General features: G+C 40.5%; 1 protein-coding gene across 19 annotated transcripts in view; it reads right to left on the minus strand.

Moving 5' to 3' along the window:
* The window catches only part of EXOC7 (exocyst complex component 7), a 33,439-nt gene extending 19,613 nt beyond the window's left edge, over nucleotides 1–13,826 (minus strand). For 2 of the 19 annotated variants that reach the window (XM_053375946.1, XM_053375943.1), the window contains exons 1-9: nucleotides 13,592–13,826; nucleotides 12,483–12,548; nucleotides 11,945–12,129; nucleotides 10,760–10,865; nucleotides 9,825–10,047; nucleotides 8,253–8,393; nucleotides 7,473–7,640; nucleotides 6,077–6,088; nucleotides 548–640 (exon numbers count right to left, since the gene is read on the minus strand). In XM_053375946.1, coding sequence (XP_053231921.1) covers nucleotides 548–640; nucleotides 6,077–6,088; nucleotides 7,473–7,640; nucleotides 8,253–8,393; nucleotides 9,825–10,047; nucleotides 10,760–10,865; nucleotides 11,945–12,129; nucleotides 12,483–12,548; nucleotides 13,592–13,651 — 1,054 coding nt within the window. In that variant the 5' untranslated portion in view covers nucleotides 13,652–13,826. The remainder of the gene's footprint in view (nucleotides 1–547; nucleotides 641–6,076; nucleotides 6,089–7,472; nucleotides 7,641–8,252; nucleotides 8,394–9,824; nucleotides 10,048–10,759; nucleotides 10,866–11,944; nucleotides 12,130–12,482; nucleotides 12,549–13,591) is intronic. The other 17 variants (XM_053375959.1, XM_053375955.1, XM_053375960.1 and 14 more) reach the window with 14 other exon arrangements.
* Between the last annotated feature and the right edge of the window lie 1,298 nt (nucleotides 13,827–15,124).

The raw sequence follows: 15,124 nt of genomic DNA on the forward strand, positions 1-15,124 counted from the left end.
TAGCAGTAGTAGCAGTTTCAAACATGATCAAGAATATGGCATAATGCATGGTTCATAGTTAAAAGCAAGCGCCACCGTTATTCTGCCTTTGTTTCTAAATGTAGTCCCTAAAATTCATTTAGAGACAGCAAGGCATTGTACTTTGAATTAACGATTCCAATTTGATCAAGGTTGAAAGGGCTGCTACCTTTCCAGATGAAGTGAACAAGGATAGATCATGGAGAGAAAAGGTCACACCAAGCTACAACAGAACTTCTGTTAGCCAGTCAAACTGCATCACAGATTGGACCTCTCTAAATTTATGTGGCCTGCAACTCTTTAGAGCATTGCAAAGAGTTACCTGCTGCCCTATCTTTTTGTATTGGTCTCTTTGCTCTTTGTGCAGTTTTTGTGTCCCAAAGACACAAGAAGCCAGGATATTTATTGAGCAACCTCATTGTATAGGGCAGTGGGGCTAAAGACTAACAGAAGCCTTGAAGGCGGAAGAAAGGCCAATACCCAAGTTAGACGCCCCCCTTCAAGAGTGAAAAGTGAGAGAAGCGATTACCTTCCATAGGAATGAGGTTAGAGGCCCCCTTTTTCCCATCTAGACATTGCTGAGAATACTGTTTCAGAAGATTCTGAGCCTTACGGATCGTGCCTGTCACCAGAGCCACAAGAGAGGAGAGACAAAGAGACCTTGGAAATGAATGAGAGAGAAACAAAACACAAAGCAACCCTCCACCAGTGCCTTGCCAACCAAACCTAGCATGGCAGTGCTGGCCAACAGTGAGAATGCTCTGCATATACACATACACAGACTCAGGAATGCCCAGTTATGTGCCCTTTAATACTGCCACCAATCCCCTTAGGGAGACTGAAGAACTACTGCAGTGTGCTCTAAGTGGCGCTTGCCTTGAAAATGGTCCAGAAGCTGCAGTTAGTAAAGAATGCAGCTGCTAGGTTGGCAAGTTGGGCAGCCTGATGGGACCGTGTGCCACCAGACCCAATTCAAGGTACTAGTACTAGTGGATAAAGCCCTAAATGGCTTCGCTTATTACAGATGCTGCATGAGCACCACAAGGGGAGGACCATTTCTTTGCGGTGTTAGTTCCACACAGAGCCCTGTGCACTCTCATAGTCAGAGGTCCTGCTTGAGTTTCCCAACCAGCTAAGGTTAAGCAGGTGTATACAAGGGTCAGGGCCTAAACTGTGGAAGATAGCCTTGTCCCTTCTTTAATTTTAAATCACCATCCCATCTATATGTGGCTTTTCAGGGAAGCTTTTGTGGGAAAGCTGAGGATTCTTGCTAATTCGTAGTCTTGGATGACTTCTTTTGCTTTAATTGTTTTATCCTTTCTATCTGTTTTGTTTTTATTAATTTTTGTGATGGCTTTATTGTTTTTGTTACCTTGTCAGCTGCTCTGAATCTTGAGAAACAGGACATTAAGAATTTTAAAACTAATAACGGATTGCTGCTGCTATTAAATATTATTTAATAATAATAATGTAAGCAGCAACTGCTTGCATCAGTTGGATTGCATCAAGTTAGAGCACCTCCCATGAGGTCTGTGAGCACAAGCATGGTCTGCCATTTTCCCACAAGGCTACCATTTACAAACAAGAAAGACCATGCCACACAAAAATATTGCGGTTTTGTTTTGTTTTCTGTTTTGTTTTTTGTTTGCATCAACCACATCGCACTTAATGCCTGAAGTCAAACCAAATCAATTCACATAGTTTCCAATACTGCATGTGGGAGCAGAAGATTTCGGATATTTTTCTGCTATTATGAAATGAGGGAAGAATATCGAGGATAACTGGTAGGGAGATGCACAGAGAGGCACATGACTCTGTGCTAGAGACCACCATATACTGAATCCTGGAAATTCTTTCCCAATCCCCTACCAGTCTAGCAGAAGCAGCACAAATGTAAGTCACAAATGACAGCCAAGCACCCCAAGGCTTCACAGCAGGTACCACATTCCACAGGGAATGCCTGCCCCCAATGGCCACATAAGGCATACCCACGGCCTTGTGCGCAGGAACAGCTGGCCACAAAAGTAGTTACAGACTGTGTGTTATTCTGAGCATTCTCACCATGGACAGACAAAAAAGGTAAAGTAAAGAGAAAGCTAAGTCTTTACAGAACAGGGTAAGCATCCACGAGAGCTGTAGAAAATAGAAGGCAGAAGCTAACAGCGCAGCTCAAATCTGCTCCAGCCCCCTTGCCTAGCTGCAAAATGAAAGGACAAAAAGTCAAGCTGTGCCCCTCCCCAGCCCCTAGGACTCTACTTCTGAATAAATGCAAATGAAATACATCACAAAAATTGAACGTTTTTGTAAAACAAAAAAACGAAGAAAGCATTAAACTGTAGCTGAAGCAGGATGCTGCAACTAAGAAACACTGAAAAAAGCACAAGAGAAAGCGTTAAAATGTCAGTCCACAAACAAACCTCAGTTTTACATGAGAATGTATTAGTGAACATGCAACAAAACATACCAACAGAATCAAGAGCGCAGATAGGCATAACCCCCGCCCTCCCTGGTACATATACACCCAGAGTGCAAGCAATGCTTTCGACATCAGACAAACAACACTCTAGACACAGCCGCAGAAGAAACAAATCTGGAAAGGTCTAAAGTGCTTTATAACCTTTCCAATGATGGTAAAAATGGACAAACTATGTAATATATCACTAAGAATACCTTTCACTTTTGCTTACAATGCACACACAAACAAGCCAACCCCAGCACCCATAATCTAATGGAGATGCGATATTATATGCCCTATTGCTGATTAAAAATACTGCAAATACTGTGTACCCCACTTAGAGCAGATATCATGGTACAATTGCACTTTACGTGCTGTAACAAAATAATGGTGAAAGAAGTACCCTTGCCACTGCTGCGAGCCTTTATGTTTCTATTTATGCTAAGCACACCTTGTATCAATGGAATGCACTTTTCTGAAACAAGAGAATATTTGACTTAACAATTTGCCTAAAACTTTGTGGGCATACAAATGCAGTATACATCAAAGAAGGCAAGTTTAGCTTTGAATGTGTGGAATTGTATTCAGGGAAAGAACTAAGGCAGCAGAAATCTCTCCTCAAAAGTTGTCATTGTGATAATATTATTATAGTTGCATTATTTATCAAATGCCATCATACGGTAGGATAACGACAGCAGGGCAGAAGATACAGTAAGCTGTTCTCCACCTGCCAGATATTTAAAACTGGTTAACAGCAAGAACATTAATACTGCGGAATCTGCGCTGAGGTTTATTGACTAAACCTATAGAGTATATTTTTAAACATTTTAGAAAACCACAAATGGCTTGCAATCATCACAGGCACTCTATATTAGCCAACTTGCAACAATGCTGTAAACACTGAACTTGATTTACAAGGGACAGTTCCAATTAAGATAATGCTTTTGCAATAAATCATGAGACCAATCATTGCATTAAGAAAGCCAGATCAAGTTATCTTCCAAGTGCTTGCAAAGAACAACAAATTTTAAATTTTGCTCAAATTCTGTATTATTAAAGTGGAGCGGTACAAGATCATAAACGGGTGTGCACATGCCTAATTTTTACATGCCTTGTGTCTGAAAGCAATGCTAGCAGTCAGCAAGTATTGCTAAATGAGGCACAGGCCACCCGGGGCTCCTGTGGGAGGAAAAGTGGGGTGTAAATTTAATAAATATTGAACTTTAAAAATCCCTTTTCCCTGCAAAAGTATGAAGCCATTCTTAAGCTTTTTGAACTGTGCAATTGACCCATGCTTCCTGAATTCCTAGAATTAGGTTACCCATGCTACATTTTTTGAGCCTTACCACTGATTATGCAAAGCATCACTAGGCTCTGAAGAGCTGGTGCATAATTGAAATTAGCACTCTTATTTTTGTTGAGAATGTAAATATGACTCTAGCTACTATGTATTCAGCAAGCATCAGTATGAGCTATTCCCTATGCAAAACTACAAAGTTAAGTCTTCCATACTCTCTACAGATAAGGGACCTTGGCTCACTGTCTTCCTCTGATTTGCATAAGAACAATTAGCCATATTTACCTCCAGACACCCCAAGTGCTTCTGGGTATTAAATCAGTGCTACTGGAGAACAGAGTACTTAGCATCCTAATTAGGCCTTGATGGATTCTATTGGAAACCAACTGCTTTTGTTCTAGGTTTATTTCTCCCGATTAGGCACTTTTGAACCAAGTGGGACAGCATGGCGGTTACTAATGAAGGCATCACATTCAAGGTAGAGGCAGTGATCAAGCCGAGAGAGGAGAAACAGGCTGTTACTTCTAAGCTTACACAGCTGTCCTCAAAACATTATCTCCTTGCAAGCATTCGGGAAGTCAGTAACCCAGTGGTTCTTGTATTGGGGGGTGGACTTGGAGACATCTAGGTTACTTGTAGCATAGTGGTGAGGGAACTTTAGGTCCTTTCCCCATGAAGAGACATATTTTCAACATAAATAATTCTGTTAGTGCAATGGCTTCAAAGACAGCGGAAAGCCGCCCCCCACTTTGCTCAGGACCAATCAGCTTTGTTCCTATTATCAGCTTTGTTCCTATTATCAGCTTTGTTCCTATTATGAAGCAAAAATGTGTCTAAACATCATGATGGCATCTCTCCTAAGTCGATAAATTAGTGATCCATTTAAGAAGTCCCAAGGAATCACTGAGCATGCCCCCTTGTAATTTCTTTGCATTAAAAATTATCCTTGAATACTGCAAGATTTTGTCTGGAATGATGTAGAGATATTGGGGCGGGTGGGGGGGGAGCAACAGTGTAAAAGGGTTGACATCCATATATTGAGAAGACAAGCTCTCCTCGAGTTCAGTTACACTTTGGTGGGGCTCTATCATTTACATCCATGAATATAACACTTTCGTAGCACATATTCTCCCAGCTCATGATACCTGCTCCATGAGACTTTTCTCTTTTTTCAGGAGGGAGGGGCAAGGTTTTAACTCATTCAATGTATGGGATTAAAACAGGCATGTAGTACAGAGATACCCTTCCATTAGAGCCATGGAACACTAACTAGAAGCTAAACATTGGCTGGGGGTGGTGGAGTGAACATGATTTTTTCAAGCAGCAGCACAGAAAATCGAACAGTTGCTTCTTTGCCCATCATTCAAGACAGATAAGAGACAAAATAAGGGATGATTACATTCCGACAAAAGAAACCAAGAGCGACAATTTTGACAGAGACATTAGAATGTCACGTGAAGAGCTGCCCTTGAAAGCTGAATAGTTTTGGGAAATAAAACTGAGTGATTCAGTATCTGCCAAATAATTATATAGCACAATTATCTGTCATTATGTTTTAAGATTTGCTTCTCTGCAGGTCTACTTCAAACACACACTGTTAGTTGGGATTGATCATTTTCCAGGTTTCTAGTTGATCACCAATTGAGAAAGCTAGCAGACCGACCACATCCAGCATGTCAGAAATACGTGTTTCATTCAGTTTGGCACTATAGGTGCTGTAGGCAAATGGGTAGCACACATGACAAAATTATTTAAGGATGTTAATTAGTCTCGTGTGGTCCACTGAATTGTCCCTACACTTCACACAACTGTAGCAACCCACTGGTTTGGAAATATCAGAGGCAGTCAGACAAGGATGACTTCACTGCATCTACTGCCTTACACACCAGATAAAGTGGTATGTCTCAGACAAAACAGCAGTTTTAGTGTCAGGGTTGGAAAAACAAAAACATCACTGGCGGTAAGTGATATATTGCTCTCAGTAAATTAACATTTGCTTCCATCTTACTGAGAGGTAAAATGTCTGATAGTCTAGTCAATGTATATGTACACATGGACAGTGGACCTGGCTTTAATTTAAAAATCTGACCCCAAACATCCTCAGCTTCTCTCTTACCACAGTCAGCTTTCAGGAAGAACTCCAGGGCATTGTAACTATGCCCCTCCATAGGCAAATATCCCCTTGAAAAAACCCAAGCACAGACTTTGCTAGCACTAGTAATAGGTCTGCAATGGCATCTTAGCACATAGATGTTTAGTTAAGGTCTGTCAAGCTGCAGAAGAGACACACAGAACACACACTTTACCTGGGATGAGGACTGTCATTCACATAAGGATTATAAAAACAAAAACAAAGACATAGAACAATTATAACATGCTATTGTAATGCCTCATAACTCAATCTCTGACTGTTCTACAAATCTCCTACTTGTCTATTATTTCTATAGATTGGGAGAACATTTATAGTTCTTAGTTTCATCCAGTAAAATTATTATCTTTTTCCCCAGACACACTACGCAATGCTTTGAACTGATCTGGATAAACAGAAGATGAAGCTGGTATAAAATACCTACCTCCTTAAACATTGTTTTCTCTTTCAGATAGTTATCATTTTTAATCAATAAAACAGCTACACTCTACACTTGTATGTAAAGGATGGGCGTAGTCAGGATTTTTGTTAGGGGGGCAGGACTTTGTTGGGGGGGGCAGAACCAACGTGACTGGTCAGTTAATTAAGTATTTCTATTGTTTCATTTGATCTAGGCGGGCAGATGCCCCCCTTGCCACCCCACCTTGGCTATGCCCATGATGTAAAGACCAACAGCCTAGAGCAGTCAAATAGCAAGAAAATCTTAACAAAGAGCCAGCACGCAGGAGATTTAAAATAACTCTTGGTGTGAGAATCTTTTAAATACTTACAGCAACTGCAATAATCAAGGAACCCTTAAAATTAAGCCCTTTGCTCCACACAGTACTTGCTGTGGGTGAAAGTTCAGCAAAGGGATTTTTATTTTGCAATTTTATTGAGGCTCCACATCACCAACAGTGGGCAGTGAGGAGTTCCATGAAGGAAATCACTCTAGCATCTACACTTGAGCAATATGTGCATGAATATTTGGCAAAAAAGCAATTTTCTTCAGCTAGCACAGCCTGTGACAATGGAGGAATTATAACAGACTCTAGCTTTTTCATACTAATGACAACAGCAGAGCCCATCTGCCCCCAATGAGACCTAGGCACTCTTGCTGAGACTGATGGTTCAAGGAACACAGTACAAAAATCTTCTGTCTATCTAGATTCACAGATCTTCCCATCTAGATTCATAGAGTGTGTTAAAATGCTTGCTGTATCTGCAAGCATGTCTACTGGGGCCAGTGAAATATGATGGGCATCTCAAAGTCTTGGAAGTGGCCCAGGGAATGTTGGGTCCTCCATACATCACTTTCCTTATAACCATTTCATTAAAAAAAGAAAGAAAAGAACACAATGTAGCTTTTATCTAAGGGGCTCTTCACAGCAACCTGGAAATTTATGTAGGCATCCAACCAAAATGAAAACATCTAGAAAAAACCCAATGAAAAACAAACATCACAAGACAAAGAGAACTCCATCAGATGAACAGACTGATTAAAAAGCAAGACTATTAAGCATGGAGCTTCCAGAACAAATCCAAGGAACTGGCATGTAACACTTTGGACTAACCTGGTCTTTTGATGGGCTTTTTAGTTGGTGTGTCCTTCCTCTTGTTCTGAATGGCAGGGGAATATGGGACCCCCGAGGAAGAACTATTTTTCCGGAAATGCTCCTTCAGTCCTTTGATAGAACGATCCAACTGGCTGGAACGGATCTGATAGTAAACATTCATGAAGTCTAGGAAGAAATATACATGCACTTAAGGTAGTATACATCAGCAGTTAGTTTTTTTGTTCCAAACCACATTTGATATTATCAAAGCTATCGTGACGGGAGGGAATCAAACAATAATTTCGTTTAAAATTTGACAGCATTTCTTGCTTAATGGAAAAACGAACGCCAATCTTCAAACAATATAATCCATAAATTTGAATTATAAATTTTATATTCCATGTTCAGATAAAACTTGCTTATTTTGTATTAATTGAAATAAACTTGATTTTAAAAGAAGCCTCATCAGTACATCAAAATGCATGTCTGGTGCATCTTAAGGTTTATTCTTATGAATGTGAGGCTTAGCCAGTAGATACTAAGTTAATGAAAAATCCTGCTGAAAAAAGAAAAACAAAGCAAACTTGTTCGAAAATTGCATTAGTTGTTGTTAGAAATATTTTAACACCAATATGTTAAAAAACAACAACATATTACTACTATAGTAAACTTGGACCACTTCTACTAGTTACTTTGTAAAAAAAGTTATGAAAGTAGCACATGAAAGTGCACATGAAAGTAGTTTTGCATTCTATATCACTCCCAGATGCTTTCTAAATCTAAGCTTCCTACACTTACTACGGTTGTGTTCTAATTCTCGCCCTACAGTGCTCTCCCTAGAGGCTATGCTGGTGTAAGACCCCGTTCTGTGCTCCCTCTTTAGGCTTCCTCTCTGGGCTCCTGCAGACAGATGCTCCTCCTCACACAGCCAGTTAAATCCTGCACCACAAGAAAAACCATGTCATACAGCTGGTGCCCACAGGGCTTAGTTCAGACTACAAGAGAGCTTCATAGATTAGGGTTATAGTAACTAATAGAGTATACATACTATACACATAGTACTATAATAATACATTCCTGTAATAATCACAAAGGGCAATTAGAGTTTCACAGTAGGAATTTCAGAATAGTAGCTAACAGTTAATTTTTATAGAAGCAGGAACACCTTAGAAGAAAACTGACCTTTCCGAATTTGTGTAGGCAATAGACTACTACCCTTTCTCATTCTTTCATTCTCAATATAATGATGGTAATAATATTAATGTTAATAATAATAATAATAATAATAATAATAATATATCAAACAGGGTCATTATAAGGATTACAACAAGATTGTGTAGAATAGATGAAGCATGATGAACTCCAAAACATTTTTTAATGCTTAGCGTTGTTTTTAAAAGCTGGCACACAAAATGTTCCACGTGGAGTTTTATGCAGGACAGAGGATATGTTTTCATTTTCTATTCCATATTAGCCTGCATCTACTGGCAATATCACCACAAAAATAACCATCCTCTGCTCAGAAGGCAGACAAAAAACAGACACCCAGGGGATTTCGAAGGTTGCGGACTAGTGAAGTGAAAAAAAAATCAATGAGCCTATTCCAGGCTCAGTGCACAAGTGCACACAGTAGAATTACAGATGAAAAACAACAGATGAGACCCAGGGCAGGGATGTCCAGCTGTGCATCTTTGCCTACTACACACAAATTGGTTTTTTAAAAATGCACCTTTGCTGCATAAGCCATAATTGATCTTAGTATTGGGTTGACAAGTTTTATAATACATGCAAATTTAGTCACTTTAAAATAAGGGCTTTGAAGTTTTGTGCCACACTGTGGTATTGATTTGCATGTCTTGGTAAGCCAAGGTTCATGGTTTACTTCCACTTCGCTCATGAGCAGGAGCCATGATCCTTGGGCTTTGCATTATGCCTGAACTGGGGCTCAGACAAACCACACCATACATTTGAAGAACATTTATACCACTCTGACAGTCATGGTTTCCCCCACAGAATCCTGGGAGTTGCATGGAATATGCAAAGCTAACAGGATCAGTTGGGGAAACAAATATCAGAATATGTTCATGTATCACAAATGAGGTGACAACAACTAATTCAAGTATTAAAGAAGAATGTAACCTCAACCACTGCTGATGTCTTAAAATGCACGAAATGCAGTAAGGCTGTCCAAACTATTCAGATCAATTTCATTTAATAAACTCAAGAAGAGAAGAAAATTAATTCAGCATAAAAACAGCAAGACCAAACTTTAAACCACACTGAAAGCTTAGCAAAATAAGGAGGTCTTAGCTGACTGCCTGAAGCTTAAAAGAAAGAAAAAGAAAGACAACTAATCACTTCATGACTTACCTTGGTTCCTCCCATACTCCACCAGCCAACCAGAAATACGGACAATGTCCTGCAGAACACTCTCAGGGAGGTGTTCTAATGTCACATCTTCCTGCAATTCCATTTCATCATCCAAAGTGATGAGATCCAGGATAAGGATTGGTGGAACTGGTTTAGAGTGTCGTGCCATAAGGCTACGAAATTCAGACTCCAGAGACTCCTTCCCCTTCTCGAACAACAATTTCTGGTTGGAATAACATATATGAAAAAGATTAGCTGTAAGAACTATTGGTTTTAAGGTGGTAAAACAGCACTGTTCGGCTTCTGCACAGTGCATTTGCACCCAAATATGTCTGTTTTCCTTTCAGAAGACACACCTGCAGGACTACCAGATAGCTCTTTCACCTCCTAAGCTAGAGATTTGGCATAAGAACTTTTTCAAAAAAAGTTTGCTGGATCAGGCCAATGGCCAATGGCCAATGGCCCATCTTAGCCCAGTCTCCTGTTCTCACAATGGCCACAATGCCTGAATTCCCCACTTCTGATTCCCAGCAGTACTATACAGTAATTCCCCCCACTTTAAAATCATCTGCTCAAAATCCATTTTTAATATTTGGCATAAATCGCTCTGTAAAGGAGAAGGGAAATACCAAGTGAGCACCATTTTCTATTTTATAAGTTTCTGTATCAAAACATTTTTGTGCATGTTTCTTTTTTAAACACAGGGTTTAAACACAGACAATTTGGGGCTTCTGCAGAGGCTGCTTCTCTGAGAAAAGCTCAAAAACAAAATGTAGGTGTGCTCATATGTCATTCTGGATAACTATCTTCAGAGAGATTATGATGTGTTGATATTTGCTTCCAAATGGAGCAAAGCCTAAATGGAAAAAGCAAGGAGAGCTCTGAAGAGAGATGAATCTGTAGTCAGTAGTCCTGTGTGCAACTGCTTTACATACCACTCTATTAAGCTCTGGGCTGTCAGGATTGTTGTCTTGGAAATACTCCACAGCCTTCTGAATTTTAGCCATGCAGGCCAAATACTCCTCCAATCTTCCTGTAGGGCTGCAATTAAAAATACATCTGGTTCAACAACAAAGCTACATGAAGAGGCAACTGCTTACCATAAAATCCCTATGAAGCTGGCTTACCATTTTCTCACAGAGAATAATAATAATAATAATACCCTGTAATTTTTCTTCCCAACAGGAAAGTCTGCCATCACTGATGGAATCAAAGTATGTAAGTTACAAGGAAAGTTGGCATACATTACAGCCCAAATGAACAACCTTTTGACCTATGATTTGTCATTAGGTGCCAGGTCACCAGCTTCCGTAGAACAGTTTTCTTTGAGACACTGGCCTAGACAAGTGGTAGGGATATTTTTAGGCAAAGGGTAAATAACTGCCTTTATCTGAAGTCCTCAATGGGGGAAAAACCAGGCTGTCACTTCACTATGCTCCAACAAAATGACCTTATTTATATATTTTAGCCCTCTTTATGCTCTGCTCTATGTGCTTTAAACCAACACAAAATAATATAAAACAATTCATCTGATGTTTAATGCTCTACAATGGAACGGACACCCTTGGAAGGTGGTGGGCTCTCCCTCACTGGAGGTTTTTAAGCAGAGGTTGGATGGTTATCTGCCACGGATGCTTAGCTGAGATTCCTGCAATGCAAGTGTTTGGGCTAGATGCCCCTTAGGGTCCCTTCCAACTCTATGGTTCTGTGATGAAATCTACAATAATAAATGCATGCATAAAACAGCAGAGTGCTTTAAAAAGATCACAATTTATATTGGACCAGAAAGGTGATATTTAACAGTTGTGCCTTGAATTTTCATCCCCTGAAACCTGAAAGGGGTGTGCTCTGATGTACCTCCTCAGAGATATTATTCTAAAACCAATGGGACAACTGGGGAAAGCCTGCTCATAACCACTGTCAGGTTTATTTTCCTAATAAAAGGGGATCCCATGTTTCTTATAACTTAAAATGCCTATCTCCAGTTACCTTCTGTAATTCAAACACCATTCTTAAAATTAATTAGATTATTCAAGGTGGTAAAAGACAGGTGAGGAGACTGACACTGAAAAAAAGAACAGACCTCACAAAGATATTGAGGGTCCTGAAACTCAACTCACCCTTCCCTTATAATTTTCTCTGTGTCTTTTGCTACATGGTAATAACTTATAACGTGATCCAAACAGAACAATGTCTTCTCAACGTTCTCCTGCAGGCGCTGAAGATTCTCAGTCTGCTTATGTACAGGGATTATTGAATTCTCCAGCTTCATCAGACGGCTTTCAAAAGATGAGAGAATGGAAACCTAAAAAACAAAACCAGAGATATTTCATGTACACAGTGGGGTCCATTTCCTTCAACAATAACCACCTGCATTGCTGTATTTTAGTTTGCAGTTCCATCAAGTGAAACACAACATAAACTGAAATTTACACTGCAATCTTTATGCACACTTACCTGGGAGTTAAGTTCCATTTAACTCAATGCAGCTTATTTCTCAGTTAACATGTATTAGGACTGCAATGTACGGCACATTTACTCGGGAATAAGATCCATTGAATTCAGTAGGACTTACTTCCCAGTACATACACACATAGGATTGCCCTATAATATATTTATGCTCCACTTTAAAATAAAATACATGTTATGCAAACTTACCATGTTTTTTGTGAGCTGGTCACTTTTTTCTAAACTATCTCTAATGAAAGATAATGTTTCTTCTTCCTGTCATTGCAAGAGAGGAGGAAAGACACAACCCATTACTCTGGCTCTTGAACTACTTTTCTATATGCTTAGCAGACTTGGAAAATGGTAACAGGGTGTTGCTTTTACATGTTTTAATGTAAATTTTTCAAGATTTGGGTATGAATTTAAACAAAATTTTAAAAAGCAGCTTTAACCAATATACCTTTTCATGGTATTTTAAAGCATTTCCAATTTGGCACAACGCTCTCTGAACCACAGAGCTTTAGAGAAACACTCTCTTGTCAAGGGTGCTGGGGAAGGCTGTACTCCTGGATCTTGGGACTACCTCTAAACATTTTGGAGCACGTTCGTGCAACACGAAAATGCTGGCTTGTCAACCTTCTTAGCCTTAATACCGTTTTCTGATTTTTACATCTTTGTAGCATTCTTGGACTTTAAATGTCTGCAATAATTTGGCGCTGCTGCAAACTCGGTTGCACTCGTTTTTGTCTGTTTTTCTGCTGCATCAGTTTCTTAGTGTTGCGATCCTGTCTTGCCTTTTTTTTATTATTGGAAGCCACCCAGTTATTGGAACAACATGTAAAGGACACAAAGAAACAAAACAGCCAGGCTTATTTGTGCTGCTAAGCACAGAAAACAATTAACAGGGGAAGATTTTCCCTTCATTTAGAGCACCAAGAAAAGCTTTAATAGTTGTATTTCAGGGTGTCACAAAGGCAGTTTACAGGGGAAGTACAGTAAACAAGTGGCAATCTTACCTTGTAGTGGGCTTTCCCTCCCACCTCCCTACCCCCACTTGGTTTTAGGGAATCACTCACAACCCATTCCTGTATTTACTTGGAAGGAAGCCTCCCTGAGCTCAGTGGAACTGAGTCCCAGGTTAAGGGCAGGGGTTTGGGCCTGTGGTCTCTGAGGGAGGCAGTGAACCACGCAGGGGGAACCGAAGGCTGGAGGGGGGAGACTTTAAAGGGGGGGCAGAGCAGGGCCCGACGCCTCAGCCCAACGAGGGCGAGGCTGAGAGGACGATGCTGGGGGGGGGTGCACAGTGAAGTGCCGCCCACCTGCTTCAGCTTCTCTTCTATTTCCCTCCTCCGGGCGGACGCCTCCTCCGTCGGAATCATCCTGACACCAAGGCGCTTCTCCCCCCTCAGCAACTCCGCAGGCAAAGGCCGCTTCAATAGCTATAGCTCTCTGTCAACACTACCCGCTTTCACTTCCGCCTCATTCCCCACCCTCCCCCGGCATGGGACGGCCGCCATCTTGAGAGTGGCGGGCGATAGGCTGCCACCTGACAGGAACAGAACGGAGCCCCGCCCCGCGAGCGCGTGGGGTGGGGGGGGAACGCGCGGAACTTTTGAGAGATGAAATGAGTTCTGAGAGCTTGGTGCGGTAGTGCGCGTGCGCGGAAGGGGGCTTGGAATGCTGAGAACCGAGGACCCTGTCAGGCCGCCTCCATGTTAAAAGAGGCAGCTAATGCCGCCCAGAGACGGCAGTCAGTGGCAGTCTGTTTGGGGTCCAAACAGGTGGAGCTAGTTGTATCTAAGTCGCTTCACACCACAGAGAAAAGCAAGCTTGGTTTAGTTACCTGGTCATATTCGTTTAATTATTCAGCCGACTGCATTAGGTTAAGAATAGCCTTAACTGGGTAACTGGATACCCTTTTCTCATATGCCTGCCTTATATACAGATTTGTCTATATTCTGCCTAGTTCTCAAATGGCTTTGGTTGAAAGTAAAAAAATAATAGTAATTCTGACCCAAATTGCAAAGCTATTGTATTGATTGTATTGATCTTTATTACGGCCATTGGCCCATCACACGACAGTTTCCCATACCAACATAATGTACTTAAACCTCCAAATTTAAAACCGCCAAAACTTACAAAAAACAGACAAGAACCAAAGCAAAACAAAAACAAAAGACCAACATCATACATTACAACAAATTGCAAAGCTCTTTGCAAACTTCAAAGTGTTCCAGCCACAGATACTAATATTACTTGGGAACTAGACGTCAGAGCACTGCAAGCACGTGTGCTGTATTTTGAAATTACGAAGGTTTTAAAATTTAGATGTTGCATAAACAACATCTAAATGTGAAAGTGAGCTCTTCGGCTTTGCAGAAATGTTAATTTTCAAGAAGTGGCAGAGAGACATTTCTAGATTTGTCTGGCAGGGCAAGAAGCCCAGAATAAAATTTAAAATATTAACTGATGCAAAGGATAGAGGTGGATTTGCCCTGCCAGACCTTAAACTTTACTATGAATCAGCAGCATTTTGCTGGTTGAAAGAATGGCTGCTTCTTGAGAACACAGACATTTTGGATTTAGAAGGTTTTAATAATGTTTTTGGGTGGCATGCATATTTGTGGTATGACAAGGTTAAAGCACCTAAAGCATTTAAAAACCATATTGTCAGAAGAGCACTGTTTAATGTCTGGACAAGATATAAAGACTTACTTGAAAATAAAACCCCAAGGTGGTTATCACCAATGGAAGCGAAGGCTCAGAAAAAGCTCAATATGGAGGCCAAATGGCCAAAATATTGGGAGATTTTGGAACAGGAGGGTGACAAACTGAAACTGCAGAGTTTTGAG

The sequence above is a fragment of the Podarcis raffonei genome, chromosome 2 (genome assembly GCF_027172205.1).
Source record: "Podarcis raffonei isolate rPodRaf1 chromosome 2, rPodRaf1.pri, whole genome shotgun sequence".
NCBI classification, from domain to species: domain Eukaryota; kingdom Metazoa; phylum Chordata; class Lepidosauria; order Squamata; family Lacertidae; genus Podarcis; species Podarcis raffonei.